We start from the raw sequence: 17,478 nt of genomic DNA on the forward strand, positions 1-17,478 counted from the left end.
TGATGCACAGGACAAGCGCTATCCTGTGCACCAGTGTTCTTTCTATGTCCTGTTTAAAGGCTGATGAAGCTATGGATGCAGCAGTTCGACGTAAAAACAGCCTGGTGCTACGCCTCTGATTTAGGTCGCTCTCGCATAAAATAAATGTTATGAATAATTAGTGTCACATTTTACAATAAGCGCAGCTACTTAAGTTTCGGCCGCTGTCGTTTGTTTCGCTTTCGTTTTCTTCAAAACGGCGGCAGACGGCGTTCTTCTCCGAATACGAAACTAATCGACACAGGATGAGCGAGCCGACTGTTTTCGCCGTGCCGCTAATGGACGCTTTTCGTTTAATGCGATAAGCACAGGGGTGCTGCGTTGTGTTTTGTCGCGACGACCCGTAGTGGAGCGCTAAGAGACGCGACCAGGACACGGAGTTCGTAAAGATGTCCGCGCTCTTAGCCCAGCTCGGGGGAAACCCCTTCAACACGCCCGTCGGCCAGAAGATAGGTAAGCCTCGCCTAAGCTGCGATTTCATCCTTTCAATTCGCTCCTCACACGAAACCTACAGCAATCAGCTGTAGTTGGGATCGCGAAAGGTGTTTCACACGGTTCCCGTTTCCTCATTAACCACGGACTATGGGAATGAACTCGAACTACGACGTAGAAACTGATCGTTTTATCTGTCGTAAAAATCTGGAGCTACAAACAAACCTGCGTGATCGCATCCGTGTTGTGTGTGTGTGCGCGCAATCGTGGGCACAGCCACCCATAGAGTTTAGTTGGCAAGCGGCGCACCCTATCATTCGACACAGTTGCCGCTTTTTTTTGTCACTTTTTATGCACGCATCGGAGAAGCAGGAAACGTCTGGGGCCCTTCACCTGCATCCGAAATTAGTCGGCCGCTTGCCAGGTCGTGGTTCCAAGTTGCACAACAGACTGACGAAGTTGCAGCTACTTACTATATACGGGGGACCGCGCGCGCTATCGGTGACCTGTTGATGTACCGATACGCGCTTGTATGTACTACGTTTGTGTGTTAGTGCGACTCTTGTTTGCCAGTCGTGCGCCGGCGCTCGGCAACAACCACCGGCGGAAAAGAAGAGCCGGTGCTCTTTATTGTTTTTCGCGTCGCGAGTGTATGCGCCTGACGCACTCCGGTGCTGACTGCGAGAAAAAAAAAAAACACAAATCGACTTCTCTCCACCCCCCTGTGCTAGAGAGCGCATCTCCCCATACATCGAGGAGTCGCCAGCGATAACAGGTCTTTAGAAAACGCGCACGCAAGACAGTAACGATGATACAAAGGCACGCGCTTTTGTTTCGCGAAGAGGGGCCGGTCTGACGTGTCTATATTTGGAATATACCACCTCTGTTTCGTCTTGGGCTAAGGGAAAGTGTCTGGGGTCGGCACTTAAGGGCCAGGGCGCACGCGTTGACAGCTGGCGTTCACGCGTCTACCTTCCCCGTACTTGAGCCGGGCCGAATGCTGTATCCTGCGTCTCCGAAAACGCGAGTGGGGCGTGAACGCTTCCTCGTACTACTACTACTACTACTGTACCGGCTGTCTTTGTTGCGCGACGAAGTTCTTTTTTTTTTTTTTGTGTCAGGGGTTCCCGTTTCGCTTTCGCCTTCGTGGTGCGTTGCCCGCGATTTTATGCGTGGTCGTCGTTTCGCGTGAGTCACCGCGCAAGTGGGTGGGTTGGCTTCGTCGTCTGCGGCACCGTTTTCCAGTCACGCGTCTGTGTTGTAAGATGCTGAAACAGTTTTGGGGTGTGGCCGTCGTGGTTTAGGCTACCACCGGATTCGAATTAGTATGTAGTAGAACTCGAATCCTGTGGTACTACCTTGTTCATACTTTTCTTGAAAACAATAACGCCGGAAAAAGACGTACTGTCCGGGAAAACGTACAATCCAAGTCCACTAAAACATCGCGCAGTTTCGCTTGATAACGATATTGTGAACGTTGGCACTGCGAAGTTTTACAGAAGTCAACACACTTGTCTAGAAGCTTTGTCACGTTCCAACACGCTCCGGCACCGTGTATCTCTATAACAAGTAGTTTGAGATAGCTCATCCTTGAGTATTCATCCTAAGCGGTCATGCCTGCTACAATTTGGGCTCTTTGAAACCAAGTGTAATCAGCAAACGTAATCAGTTCAGTCTGTAGCGCGCCGTTCCAGTGTTCTAGACAAGTGTGTTGACCTCTGCACGAAATGAGAACATATCGACTAGCTTCTACTGTAATAGGTCAGTGGAAATCATGACGTAGTGAAAACAAGCACAGTAGGAAAATAAACCTACATCGGCATGCCTTTTTTAGGTTGTGCTTAAACACATCTGCACTCATACATAAGCAGGTCTGTAGACTATGGATCACTTGACACGTTTGATGGAACAGGATGGCAGGTAGGGCTAGTTGGTTTAGGTTCATATTTGAACCGATCTTTGAAGCACTGTCCCTTACTGTCTGCTTTTCTTATATAAGTGACTGTGCTCTTGGAAGATCTGTTTGAACATGAGATTCAATGGAAAGCAGAGAGTGGTTTTGATTCGTGATTGGGGCTTCACTGACTGCAAGGCTCTTTCGCATTATTTGTCTTCTCTTAATAAACAACAAGGACACACCAAGGAAAGTGAAAACACTCGACAAACGAACAGGAAATCACATCTGCGCAGATTTCCTCCGTCTGTGTATACTGAAACGGAGGTTGCCGGCTGTGCAGCATTATCCTCCACTGTGAACAGAACTTTTTTCCGAGCTGTCTAAATTCTATCCTGTCCAATTCATAAGATAATTTGTTGTAGTAGAAACAGACGCAGATGAGGCGCATGGGTCGAGTGCTGATATGCAAGAATACAGGACAGCACCCCTCGCGTGTGCCTCATTTGCATCTGACTCTTTTTCACGCTACAGATGTTACCATGCTACTCCGCCCAACTATGAATCCGGCTGCACATCATGACAGACTGCTGCTCTAGTAACGTGCTTTTTTGAAATCTGTGTTTGTACAGGAGTGCCAGCTGCAGCTGGTTTAAACAGCTGACCTGGCATGTGCCTGTCTAAAATTGAACGGATGAAAAGTTTTTTGCAAGGTTGTTTTATAAACAAAGCATTAAGGTGCTTGAGAATGAGCACATGCTTCTGTTAAAAGCATGCCCCATTGGGCGAGTTAATTTCGCATCATTTTTTTAGATATACATAAATGTTAAACAGGAATGCATAAGCAATAATGGCTGCCAATGCTCAGTTGCTGCGGCTTAGTTTTAAGCAGCGTTTTGAATACAAGCACTAGCTTCCGACGGCAGGAGTTTTATTCGGAGCATAGCCTCGAAATGTCGTTCCAGGATAACTACAGCAGTCGGGCATTATTTTATGTATTTCTTTTTGTGTGTGTGTCTTCACACACACAAAATGTTTGTGCTTCATGTGAAAATTAGATTGCAATACGCTGGAGAACTTGCAGAACTAAATTTCTACAGTGGTCAGTAACTATGAAACTCCTTGTCAATCCAAGGGAGCATGTCTTGTTTCATGAAGTGCCCCACCATCTTTGTTTTTTTTTTTTTTCTTTCATTCCATTTTGATTCATGCATGCCTCTAGTGACAGCATTGCAAGCTTCTTATTTGACCATGGTCACTGACTTTTCCGAGCATTGCCTTTTGCCAAGAACATGCCTGTGTGTGGCTGTCACTCTGCCTCTTGAAGCTCAGCTCCCTTGGTAGGAACCACGTGCAGTGTTTCGTGTGTAACGTTAATTGTTCCTATACTACACAACCATTCCATACTTTGCAGACGCGATTGCCCCAAGTAATCTAGGTGCTGTACTTGTTTTTTTGTTGTTGTTTTTTTCAATGCTGGAACCTGGCAATGGGCCTTTCAATGGAACTCCTGTTTTTGAAATGCTGGTTCCAATGGGTGCTTGCCAGCTCGTCACTCTTTCATCGAGCCTAATAAATCCAGAGATTTTGCTACGCACCCCCATACCTGCCGTGGTGGTCTATTGGTTATGTTGCTTGACTGCTCACCCAAAGGTCGTGGGATCGAATCCCGGCTGCAGTTCGATGGAGGCAAAATGCTGGAAGCCCGTGTGCTTAGATTTAGGACCCAGGTGGTCAAAATTTCGAGAGCCCTCCACTACAGCGTCTCTTGTAATCATATCATGGTTTTAAGATGTGAGACCTCAACAATTGTTATTATATACCATTCTACACACCCCCTTGTTTTTCTGATAGCACCTCCTTAATTTGGGATGGGAAAATTTGTTTAATAGAGTGCGAAGAAGTAGGTGGGCACAGCACATGCATCTGTACATATTCGGCTAAACGTTGCATCTAGCAGCAAAAAATGAATTAAGTTCTACCACAATACGTAGTCTCATGTTCTTCAGTCCCGTGTGTTCATAAGCACGGCTCTATTCCTTGTATAAAGTCCCAATTCCTCACGATCTTTGTCATGTGTGTCGGAGCCAGAAACTTGGCTTTAGTCCTACACATCCAAATCAACACATATAAAAAAAATTCCAAAACAACTACCACTTGTCAGCCCCTTGACATTTAGACACACACCCTAGCTTCAATTCCAGGGGAAACCCTTGCTAGTAACAGTGGTAACTTGTGACTTATTTACATTTTTATTCTAGCATAGCGGTGAGGTCTATTTGAGGAGCCTTCCTTCTTAATAATTTTACTAGCCTCTTTTTGGAGGCTAGTAAAATTATGCTGAGCAAGATTGTCATTTCAGCTGTGAACGTTTTATGCTGAGTTCTAAGATCCCCTATGGGTGTTTGTTGCAGAGCAAGCGACAGATGCCTCGCTGGCCTCGGAGAATTGGGCACTCAACATGGAGATATGCGACCTCGTTAACGACACCGATGAAGGGTAATGTCGTTTTGCCACCAGCCTTTGTGCAGTATTTACATCTCTAATCCACTTTCACCTCGTAATGATTACAATGACATTGTATTTCATTGTTGGCTCTTGCATGATTCGCCTGATTCAGAGGTGGTCATTTCCTCTGATTTCATTTCGTTTCATTTTATTACCTTAGAAGCACAACAGGGGCAACACATAAGGAGTGGGTACACATATGTTGATTATACATTAGCTATAAATCGCAGGGGTATTAGTGTATTATTAAACACGCCACACGTGAGTAATATGGGTACATAGTTTCGCATAAGCTATACAAGCAGCAGGAATAATGAAAATGACATCCAGTAGTTTTTATCCTGAAAAATGATCCATAATTTCTTCTATGAACGTGGGTGCGCTGGTTAGGGCGGCGATTTGGTGTGGTAGGCTGCTACAATCTGTGGCTGTGTGGAAAAAAAAAAAGAACCTGAAAAAAGTTGCAGTATGAGTACTAGAGTGGCCCACTGGGTTCACGTCAGTTGTCATGAACCAGTTGTCCTCTCATTTTTCCTCGATTTGTTTCACTTCATTATAATATTCACTGAAGAATAAGGATGGGCTGGAGCGCTTACAGCAGGCATTCCTAAATAATTACAGACAATTCACCAGTGTCCCTAAAGTGGAAAGTGTGCAACCACTGTGTGCTGCCTGTACTGACACATGGTGCCGAAACATATGTGGTAACAAAGAATCTCGAGAATAAGTTAAACATGCGTCGTGCGATAGAACAAAAAAAATGTTAGGCATAACATTAAGAGACAGGAAGATAGCAGAGTGGATTAGAGAACAAACAGGTGTAGCCCACATGCTAGCTGACATTAAGAAGAAAAGGCAAACTTGGTCCGTAGTCTCCGTATCCACATCCAAAATAACACTTAAAGAGGCTGTGACACCCAATTTTCTATCATAATCCGTGTTACGTGGGTTAATCATTATGCGTTCATAAACAAGCTGGTGAAATTTTAGCAAATTTGGTCGAGCACTTAATTTATAATTGAATATTTTTATAAACATGCAAGCTGCCTGTGCGTCAGGCAACACTGGCACACTCGTGAGTCGTGACGTAACAAGCTGCATGTGCAGTCAAGCCATTTCAGCTTTGTTCAGCTTGGCATTGAAGTTGAACAGTTTGCAGGGGCTGAAATTTTGGTAGAAGACAACGGCTCCACTCCACGCAGCACGTGACATCACAAACGCCGTGGCAATATGCTGCCGATGGGTGGAGCTTATAGCCGGTGACTTCTAGGGCTTAATTATTTTCCACTGAAATATTTCTTTTTCAGTTCATTTTTCATATAGGTATAGGCACAATAGACCCCCTACTTGTATTTTTTGTTGAAACCCGCAAATTGTTGCGCGACCATGTCATGGCCCCTTTAAGCTTGTTTTTAATGTGAATCAGTGAGGTCACTGTGGTGTGAGTGTTATTTCTGCAAGAAAGTTTATATAAAAGGGGTTTTTCGCCATGCTTCATTATGTCTGCACATTTTTTCAGTCTAGGAAATGACATTTGTTTTAAAATAAGCGAATTATGTGAACGTCCTTCTCCATCCTTTGGCGGGAAATGTAGTACTACTCCCAGCTTCATTTGCTTTTGTGTCGACAATAAGCACTCGTTCATTACTTTCAAATTCTCTTAACCGTTTCTCCCAGGCCAAAGGATGCCATCCGGGCGATACGCAAGAGGCTCATGCAGAATGCGGGCAAGAACTACACCGTCGTCATGTACGCTCTCACCGTGAGTACAAACCTTACTCACACCTTCTAACCTTGGTTCAGTTTCACTTGACACAGAGTGTACAATTTAATCACGCTTTTTCGTAATCATTTTTTCCCACAAGCTGTACAAGACTGAAACATGTTGCCACAAGAGTGCGTTTCTGTATCTAACAGTCATGATTTTTATTCCTGACTGTGTTTCTGATAATGTACTATCATTGTTGTTTTGTTTGAATTTTTTGTCACCATTGAGGTTGTTACCTATTGCCTGTTTCCCCTTGTTTACCTTAACGTTAGCCTCGTTTTATATATATCATTGCCTTTTACTGTAAAAAATGTAACATTTAGGTACTAAAACTTACTCTCCTGCGATAATGACTTCGAGTAAACGCAGGCATTTTGTAAATAAATAAATAAGTTACAATTGTTTTGACATATAGCCAAAGGCTGGCGACGAATACATGGCAAAAAGTGTACAATTGCATCATTGCGCGCTGTGTGGCCGTCAGGTATGCCCTTGCAGCCTAGATTAGATAACTGCACCGAAATATCCCCATGATAACGCATGTTTCATTATCTGTTCTGACTGCATAGAGTTGTCACAAGCGTTATTTGTGGTGCTGTACATTCTTTTTGTGTTTTGCGCGTCTCTCCCATGAGTCATCCTTCAACTGTTCCTTTTTTTTTTTTTCAATTTGTTCGTCAGTGTACACATTGCTAGGCTATGCACGTGGCAGAATATCCTGAAATTGTGCACATTAACACCTACTGCCAGATTGCATCGTTGCCGTTTTGTAACTCGTTCATTGGTATCATTTGTATAGCCTCTAACTGTGGATACCACGTGAAGTTGCATAGCTTCCAGAGCACGTTGTTAAAGTATATACAGTGTTGTCGATGAATGCCCGAAATGTGTTGCTTTCCTCTTGCTTGTTTGTAGGCCTTGCCTGCTTTGCACAACATATGGTGTGTTCCAGTACTGGCATTTTTGTTTTATCAAAATTCAACCCACAAGTCACAAGATCAAATCCCGGTCGCCTCCACCGCATTTTCGATGGAGGCGAAAGTGTTTGAGGCTCATGTACTTAGATTTATGTGCACGTTAAAGAACCCCAGGTGGTCTAAGTTTGCGGAACCTTCCACTACGGCGTCGCTCATAATCATATCGGGGCTTTGGGACGTTAAACCCAGCAATTATTATTAGTTTTATTGAAATACAGCATACAAGCAATATGCCAAGACCCGGGCTCATGAGTGAAGGCTAGTTTCCAACGAATAAAAAAGAAAAAAAATAGCAGAAATGTGCAAGGTCAGAGAGCTAATGCTCAGAAAAGGTGGTAACCAAATACTGTAACATTTTATTGTGAAAGACAGTGCCAAATGAACTGAACACCAGGAAACGATGATGTACAATGTACTTTGTATGTTTTCCTATTCCTTTGCGCTAGGTTGCTTGTTCTGTTTAGCAATGTTGGCCACAACAAAACGAATCACCAACTAGCTGAGCAAACCATTGTTCTGCTATAATTATGCTGAAGCAGCAGTGTTGTTGAAGAGGCTGGTACCACAGTTGTGCTTGGATTGTTTTTACAGTAAAGAACTCCATATTGAAAGAACTACGGTTAAGCGTTACAAACTAAACCAAAGGAAACATTTTGTTAGTCATGGTTTCACCTTACGCAGTGTTATGCCCAGTTTTGCTAGTTACGATGAAAATTTCTTAACACTGTAAACATTATGTATGTATCTTTAACACAAAAAACACAACACGCACACAACTAGAGCTTATCTTCTCACTTAGCAACTAAACACAAATTCTCATTCTTTCCAAGAACAATTCATGATTTGAACTCTCTGCCTAAAAAGTTCTCGCTTCTCGGAATATAAGCGAAGACATCAATAATGTTTTTAAGGATTGCTAGATAGTTCTTTCCAGGTGCATTTCGAGAAGTTTTTTTAGAGGCAATACACTCAAAGTGCATACATCTGTATATTTTCATGCTTGAGTGTCATAAATGTTTGTGTAAAGCCTTATTTGTACAAAGTAATTTATTTTTGCACTTTATTTTTACCCATCTTGCTTGGACCGAGAAGGTCTGCAGTATCGCGTAAATAAATAGATAGATTAATAAATGGAAGAAAATACACAGTTAAAGGGAATATCCACACTTTGAAGCGATGTCACTAGGGCGTGCGCATGCATAGTAAGCGCAAGGCAAATAAGAAACAAGTATTACTCAGCAGAGACGTTGTGAAAGTTAGGTGCATTGGGAACGGGCCATTTAGAGGCTGCCTGCAGTCTGCCGATGACAGCTGCAGCCGCATTTGTGGTGACGAGGAAACCTTTTATTGCCTCGTAGTTGGAACACCTGTTCTAGTAGAAGCCCACTGGCAGACGTGCCTTGCGATTGCATTCACAGGTTGTGGGGACTATGCCTGTAAAATGTGACCAGGAAGGAATAAGAGTGCTATGTTTTTCTGTTCAGGTATAATAATAATAATAATAATAATAATAATAATAATAATAATAATAATAATAATAATGGTTGCTTGGTAAAAACCTTTTCAAGTATAAAATCAGTAGTGAGTACGGTTGTGCACTTTTGTGTTCATCTCTATGTACAGTAAACTCTTAGTAAATGGAAATCTCAATGGAATTGCTGCTTAATTGGAACGACTACCTCCAATATGATTGGTTTCGTGTTTGAATTGTGCACCTCTGTTCATCTCTCACTAAATGGCACTCCTGTTAAACCGAACATATCTTTCCCAGCCCCATCGTGTTCTGTTTAACAAGAGAGTCTACTGTACTACTAATATGATTTTCGGGGCACTTAGTTCAAGCAAGGATCTTACAGCTCTTGGTTTGGTGGAATGGTATGTCTTCTCGATTCGCAATGGCAGAATAATCAATCCCTCATTTGGAAAATGTGTGCCGTGCCTAGAACATAGACAAACAAGATAAGATTAGTGATAATTTGGTTGTTTCACAACAAGATATTGATTTTGTACCGCATTCAAGAGGGTGTAGGTCAACCATCTTTGGTGATAGCTTCCGGGAAGGCACTGACGGTCGCAAACGAAAGAAACAAGACAGGAACACGGGTTTACAGGAAAAAGCACTTCATCCTGTAAACGTGTGTTCTCGTCTTGGTTTCCTGCATTCTGCGAATTTGTCAGAGCATTTATAGAAACTATGCATGTGAACGAACAAGCACAATCTATCGCTATGGTGATGTTTACATGCATGGGATGTTAAGTTGGTACTCGTGGAGATTGTTTCGATATTGTTCAAATGTATCTTTGGTGACAGTGTTGCTGACGCCCGTCTGCAGGTTCTGGAGACGTGTGTTAAGAACTGCGGCCGTCGGTTTCACCTGCTGGTGTCGCAGAAGGACTTCATCCAAGATCTGGTCAAGATGATTGGACCCAAGAATGACCCACCCACTGCTGTGCAGGAGAAGGTGCTCAGTCTCATACAGGTACGCAGATGAGATTGCTCGTAGTACAGTGGAGAACAAACCTGACTGGAACGTGTTGGCACGTGCGACTTGCGGGATGTTGTTGTTGGTGCACATGGGCACTGTGGGCAGTCGTTTATTTGCAAAGTAATGTTTAAGCATAATTGCGAGTTGGGCCAGTTGGTGGATGTTCATCGTGGAATAACTAACAGCACAACAGAGTTGGTATACGGACAGTAGAAGAAAAAGACACAGCGCCGTGTCCTTTTCTTGTACTGTTCGTACTCTGTTGCGCTGTTAGTTATTCCACGAAGTTATTTTTACAGTTCCCAAGTTCACATACTATGGGATGTCTATTATGGAAGTTGCCCATCCACTGCCATGGCTGACAGCACCGGTGGCTAACACTCTTGCATGAAATTTGCTACACATACATAAGTGTATCAGAAAGTAGACGAGGCAGGACAGCCACCACTGCAGCTCAGTGATGATGCATAACACACATCAAATTGAAGTTGTGGGTTTGACACCCATCTGCAACAGTTTCTTTATTCTTTTTTGTTTCTTTTTTGGCACTTTCATTTTTTCTTAATACTTGAGTTCCAACACTTCGTCTTACTCCATTGTCCGTTAGCTTCATTTGACTGCACAGTTAAAACTTTCAATAAATATTTTAACATATATGTAAATGGTACAACTGCCTATATAAAATACATAGTTTAAATTGCTGTGGCACACTGCTGCTAAACATGACGCATGCTGCAGTAAGACTCCAAGACAGTGTTTTTAATGCATTCGCATTAGGAAGGCCAAAAGGGAAAAAAAAGTGTACAAGTTTGTTTGAAGCCTGCTGTGTGAAGGCAACCATATACAGGTTCGGTCCCTGCTGGCGGCAAGTTGTCTTTTCGTCCACTCCAATTTTTTCTCATCTATATCACTTAAAGGTGTACAATTAACATCCCCTATACCTCCCTTAGCTTTATTATCTGCTGGTTTTAATTAAAGGGGTGGTGCCATCATGTTTGTGGCTTGCACGTTCTTTGCTGTAAGCGTTTCCTATAGCTCCGGGAAGCATAATGCACGCACCAAGATTAATGTATTCTCGCTAAATAATTTATTATCGCCTTTTGATGTGCACAACTTTCGGTTTCGGTTTCTGGGCGCCGAGGTTAGGCAGTGACGTAGAAGTGTAGGAGGCTTGGTCACGTGACCACACAAGGCTGTGACGCACCTAACCAGGAGGCGATCGAAACTCGGCGAGTGATGTAGCAACCGATGCTTTGTTGGTACTATAGTGAACTAGAATATATTCTAGTTCACTACAGCCGGTACGTACGTTGCGGAGGTCCGGAGGTCACTCACGTCACTACAGCAGATCTGGTGTGACGTCACTACAACTTTCGTTGCCTTTCCTATACATCTACGTCAGAGTTGGCGCGCTAGCGATGGGTTTCGATCGGGAGAATGGGCATTTAGGTACACTTTGGAAGTGAATTAAAATATATTCTAAACGTTTGCTGTGTCCGACCCTTCGTGTGGAGTGTCCTTGCATACAGAGGAAACCCACAACAGGCTTGTTATAGCCTCGAAATATGATGGCACCACCCCTTTAAGGTTGTGCCAAACAAAAAGAAATGAGTAAAATTCCCTTCTTTCATCCATATATATATATATATATAGCAATACCAGCACAGGCCAGTGCAAACTATCAAGGTAATTAACGGTAATTAGAAGTAACTAAATGTAATGCCAATGCATTTTTTTGCATTTGCCACTAAATCACCACCATTTTTTTTTTTCACCTGCAAGTGCAAGGCACTGTTTGAACATTCCGACCCCTGTTTTGCGGTGACAAGTTGGCAGCCAGTTAACATAGGCCTTGTTTGCATGTTTCAGAGTTGGGCAGACGCATTCCGCACCCACCCGGACATGCAGGGTGTCGTCCAGGTGTACACCGACCTCAAGAACAAGGGTGTCGAGTTCCCCATGACGGACCTGGACTCCATGGCGCCCATCTACACACCGCAGAGGGTGAGAACGTCCTAGCAGGAACTTTCACGCTGTCGTGGTGAAGCTGCTACTAGCGTGCTTTTATGTGTTTGGAATCTGCACATTGCTACGTTATAGCGCACCGTTTATAGGACGAGGACAGAACTGCGGAACACATATCACACATGTCAAGAAGGGGCTCAATGTATGTCACACACGCATATGTAGAAAAACATCATTTGTCGAAAGTTTGCGCTTTTGTTTGTGGAGTTCTGCCCTCGTCCTCTAAACGGTATTCAGTATCGTAGCAATGAGTAGATACCAACTAGCCCAAACAACCATCCTCTTATGGAATCTGCGATACATTCTATTTTCAGGCTCGCAAGGAACGATAACTGCAATTGCTGGACAATTTGCTGATGTTTGGCTGGCAGTTTAACCCTTTGAGACGCTTTGTACACATCTGCGTACACAACTTGTCTTTTCTAGTTGTGTCGACAAGTGGCTAAGAAAGGCCAAGATACCAATAGGCTTCGAATAATTGAACTTTCTGCTTAATAAATGTGTGTTCATTTGAGTTAATTTTGCAGTGTACTGTTGCATATGATCACTTTGCTGAAGGCACTACCGTGTTCGAAGAGTTTTTTCGATGTGCAGCTTTAGGAGTGACGTCAAAAGTATAATTTTTCTTTGCTCAAAATAAACATAACCGAAAGCAAGATTGGACTACATTTCTAGCCTGAGATTTGATTCTATTTATGCAAAAACATAAAATGAGTGACTTTGGGATAAATACATACTATTTGATTCCAATTTAATTAAGGTTAATTATTATAAAACACATAAATCAACCTATTATGACATTATTTTTTTCCAATGCCATATCGAGTGCCTTGAATAATGTGTAAATTTGGTGCATCTAACGGCAGTTCTTCATAGGTCGCATAGGAAAGGGTTAATCATCAACATGTTTGTCTTATGTTCATCTCTAATCTCCTTAATGAAAATTCAAACTTAACCGTTTGAAAGCCACTGCCGTACGTGTAGGAGGGAGACAACGCATTCATTTCGAACAAATTGCTGCCTGGCGTCGCCTTGCTACTCTCGTGTGTTCTAAAAAAGATTGTTGTTTACCTCTTGGCAACTGTAAGAACTGATTTTTTTGGTTCTGCTATGGTTGCTGCCACAGCTTGTTGGCTAGGAGTGTTTCCGGTTCACCCAATTTGCTGCTGTGTTGCCCGCACCTGCGCTTATCTGCTTCAGGTTTGATATTGTCATGAAGATCCTTTTGAGTTGGCATCGTAAAAATGATTTCCGCCTCACTCCGTGTCTAGGTTCCTATTCATACACAACAAAAAACAGGAGAACACTCCTGCTTAGTAAATGCTTGGGCTGTTTCATTTGAATTTCTTGCACCTAAAAGAATGAAAGAATATAAATTTTTTTCCGAGAGGCTCATTTATATTTTAGACACAACTAAGTGAGTCAAGCAGACTATTAGGCCAGGGAAAGCTTAGATGATGCAAATAAAACATCAAATTGTATTGACTGAAGTCCACAGAGTCTTGATGCAGGCTCTCAGCAATTTTAGAAAGACTACAAGAATAATAAAATTTTTAAAAGTTTACATGCCTTCTTCTTAGCAGCTAACAAAAGCTGTCCAAGCAAATTTTTCCGCAGAGCGTTCCACTGACGGCACCCACGACGTTGCCTCGGGTGAACCCGTACGCGGCCCACGGCCGACCTGTGGCTCAGAGCGAGGTCGAGTCTGGAGCACTTCCGCCAAGCCCCGTGGGCCTCACACCCGAGCAGCTGAACAAGCTGCGCAAGGAGCTGGACATTGTGCAGCGTAACATGACCGTCTTTGGTGAGATGCTGACCGAGTTGGTGCCCGGTCAGGAGCAGCGCAGCGAGTGGGAGCTTCTGCAGGTGAGTGAGTGCGACCTGACGCTGCAGCACTGAGTAAGATCAGACAGGAGCGCCGACTCTGTTCGTCTGGAAGGGGGACATTCTTCAGTGCATCACAGCATGTTCGCCAGATGGCGCTACAAATGAAGAAAAGCTGCGGAGGAGAGACACCGTCCTCGAGCAGAGCCGTGGGCGGGGCTTCTCTCTGTCGTTGCTATAGCAACGGCGCACGGTCACGTTTCGCCACGTTCCTGCATCTGCTTACCTACCATCTCCTCCCCACTTGACGCTCCCCACCTCCACCATTCAGCGCATGCACTCATGAGAGCAGGTTGAATGATTTCTATGCACCTCGAGCGATGCTATGCTTTGTGAGCAGCATAAGAGGAGGAGAAAGCGTGTGCGAAAGCATGAACAGGAGCGGGGGGAGTGAGCAAAGAAACAAGTTAGGCCACTGTGTCTGCATTGCACAGCTCGTACCGAGCAAATACATTACGCGTCAGCGGAGTCGGCACTCCTGTCTTGTCTTACTCCGTGTTTGCAGTCTGGCACAGATTCTCCTAGGCATTTTACATTTTTCATGAATAGGTTTAGCTGCTGTCATCACCCTTGAGCCCACGTCTGTCCCAATCCACCTCTTTCATTTTCCTGTGCTGCCCTCTGGTAGGTGTTTGGTAGGGGCTGGGACAACCGGTATTGCCAGAAGCAAAGTCTCCAAGATGATGAGACGTTTCGCGACTTTTCCGCTAGGGATGCACACATGCGCAGGGGCGTCATGAAAAAGGCGGATTGCATTTTCTTATGCCAAACCTTGCACAACTGGCTGAACAAGAAGGAATGAACACATACACAGTGCCTGCTTCTTCCACGTTTAGTTTGTTTTGCTGTGTTCACTGCAAGAAAAGGAATACCAACTCGCTTAGAAAACCAGATGCAGAAAGAATGACTGGATGACACACTAACAACTGTTACCAACTCCAACAGCATGAACATGCTACGTGTGTTTGTGTAACGATCATCACAGTAAAACAATTTATGTTGAAGCCAACCTTTATGTGACCGACTCAGTCATATTTCATTCGTTCATTCATTCACTTATTTATTAAATGCTCGCTCATTTATCAATACGCTGCATTGTCACAGGAGCTGCAGAAGACGTGCCATGCCATGCAGACGAGAGTTGTCGAGCTCATCAACAAGGTGGCCAACGAAGAAGTCACGGGTGCGTTCTGTTCCTTTTAAAAACATTATTGAGCCTTGAAGGGCAGTCCTGCCATAGTGATGCTGCTTAATATCTTTCTGATGTCTTTATGTGTGTCTGTTGCCACGTATGTGACTTTTGTGGTGCCTGTGTGTCAAGAAGTCTTGTAGGGGCACAATCTCGTACAAGTTCGGTGGTAGAACGTTCTATTGCACCGCGCGAGATTGGTCGAGGCTCGTCTGACTATCAGACGTGAGAACAGTAACCGGAAATGGCAGTTTCTAAAATCAAAACCAAAATCAGCAACAATTAACCCTTTGAGGGTCCATTTTTTTCGTGAAATGTGTCCTAAAAATGCGTATCTTTTTTATTCTGAATTATATTCTTTGGACAAATCGATTCAAGAAAAAAATAGTCTAAAACTTTTATGGGTGACCATAAAGTGACAAAAAAATCTTTTGTGTTGCTACATGCATGTGGTTTTTTATGAGTAACAGCAAGATAAATTCTAAAAAAAACTATACGACTATTAAAAAATTATGCGTTGCAATAAATGTCTGTAGTACATAAACATACAAAACTAAGTGCACGAAGTGTCGTCAAGTGGAAACACGGAGAGGGAAAAGGCATTTTTTGTGCGCACGCTTTTGAGATGTCGCTCGCTCACCAACATCTGAATCGCAACTCCTCGTATGACAGGCTGACATTTAGTCAATCAGATTCTGATTCGCCAGTCGAGCGGCGATTCCTTCGAATCGCCAAGGAATCGCCGCTAGTGAATCTAGACTCTGCCGCTAGACTCACTAGCAGCAGAGCAACTGGCACGCATGGAAGAAAACTGTGTGGTTGCGCGCCCATCCGGAAATCAAAACAAGTGAAAAAGCTATTATAATTCTTCGTCTTATCGCCAACGAGACAGAGTTAGTTTTTCCGAGTCCCCAAAACAGGAAACGCAACCATGGCGGCATTGTTTGTGTGATATAGCGACGCACGGAAACGGATGTAATCGCGCCCCAGAGAGCAGTAAATGAGAGGTTAACAAGTGGTCACCCTTTAAGAGATTAGAAAACCGGACAGCTATCAGCTTTGCGGGCACGAGAAGTGATAACCACCCAAAGGGCAAAACCGAAATCAGCCGCACCGCACGCACTCACTCGGATGCACAAGTGAAAGCCGGTGCACCGCTTTGGAAAAAAAAATGGAGAGACATCTACACATGAAAAATTTCTACATATTCCCAAAGTGTGGCAGCACATGCCAAACAAGAGAAATGATCAAAAAAGGCACGCATTTTAAACATACAGACAATGATGTACATGTACAGCATAAACCCTCAAAGGGTTAAGTCACTGAAATAGTTCATGATACGAAAAAGTCGCAACGTATTAGTTTGATGACTAGATGGTGGTTCTTCAGTTGTGCAATATATCTAGAGACTTTCATGTACACTTGCGAACGTTTTTCAAATATTTAATTGAATGCATGGATTTTGCATTCTCTCTCTCATTGTCGACAACAGGGGAGTTGCTTCGGATCAACGACGACATGAACAACCTGTTTCTGCGTTACGAGCGCTTTGAGAAGCGGAGGACGGCCATTGTCACGGGACAGGTCAAGGACACTTCGGCCGCGGCCAATGCACAGAACGAGGTGACAGCCACTGCTCATATTTCTTTCTTTCTTTCTTTTAAAAGCGAAGCCGTTTAAGCTCACCATAATTAGTCTGTCGGAAACGGAAATGATCATCAACTTGAGCCGGCACGCACCCTCTACATCCTCTTCATTTTCGTCCTCTTCTGCTTCACTCCCAGAACATGTGTGCCGATTTCTCGGGCATGGCCTGTAGTAACCCTGGTGGGTGAGAGAACGAGTGCAGAGAGAGAGAGGAGATAGAAAGATAAAAAGAAAAATTCCTGGCAAAAAATGTTTCACGAGGCGTGATTCGAACTCATGTACTCTCGATCCAAAGGCGAGCGTCCTAACCACTTGACTATTCGATCATTCCAGCGACTATAGGCAACGCCAGGGTAGGTCAAAATGGCGGACGAGACGGTGATCAGGCGATCTCACAGGCTTGCGCGTCTCGAGCAGCAAAGCTTGTCGGGCCCTCTAGTTTCGCTGCAGACAATTTTTTCTATCGCTAAAGAAACGCAGAGATGTTTTCAACGCCGGTCACATCACCGTGTACCAGTTTCGGAGGAGGGCAGTGTGGCGCTGCCTACAGTCGCTGGAATGACCAGATCCAGGCGTGCTAGCAGTGCATAGCATAGCCTTGTATAGTATAGTATAGCAAGAGGGTGGGG

The 17,478-nt window shown here is 43.9% G+C and overlaps 1 protein-coding gene across 5 annotated transcripts in view; it reads left to right on the forward strand.

Moving 5' to 3' along the window:
* The first annotated feature begins 271 nt into the window (after positions 1-271).
* Positions 272-17,478, forward strand: part of LOC119400429 (TOM1-like protein 2) — a 33,786-nt gene continuing 16,579 nt past the window's right edge. For all 5 annotated transcript variants that reach the window (XR_007417008.1, XM_037667457.2, XM_037667459.2 and 2 more), the window contains exons 1-8: positions 272-492; positions 4,780-4,864; positions 6,551-6,635; positions 9,952-10,098; positions 11,974-12,108; positions 13,747-13,995; positions 15,118-15,196; positions 16,695-16,825. Coding sequence is in view for 4 of the 5 variants with exons in the window: in XM_037667457.2 (XP_037523385.1) it covers positions 429-492; positions 4,780-4,864; positions 6,551-6,635; positions 9,952-10,098; positions 11,974-12,108; positions 13,747-13,995; positions 15,118-15,196; positions 16,695-16,825 (975 nt within the window). In the remaining variant the exon portion in view is untranslated. The remainder of the gene's footprint in view (positions 493-4,779; positions 4,865-6,550; positions 6,636-9,951; positions 10,099-11,973; positions 12,109-13,746; positions 13,996-15,117; positions 15,197-16,694; positions 16,826-17,478) is intronic.

The sequence above is a fragment of the Rhipicephalus sanguineus genome, chromosome 7, assembly GCF_013339695.2.
Source record: "Rhipicephalus sanguineus isolate Rsan-2018 chromosome 7, BIME_Rsan_1.4, whole genome shotgun sequence".
Lineage (NCBI taxonomy): Eukaryota > Metazoa > Arthropoda > Arachnida > Ixodida > Ixodidae > Rhipicephalus > Rhipicephalus sanguineus.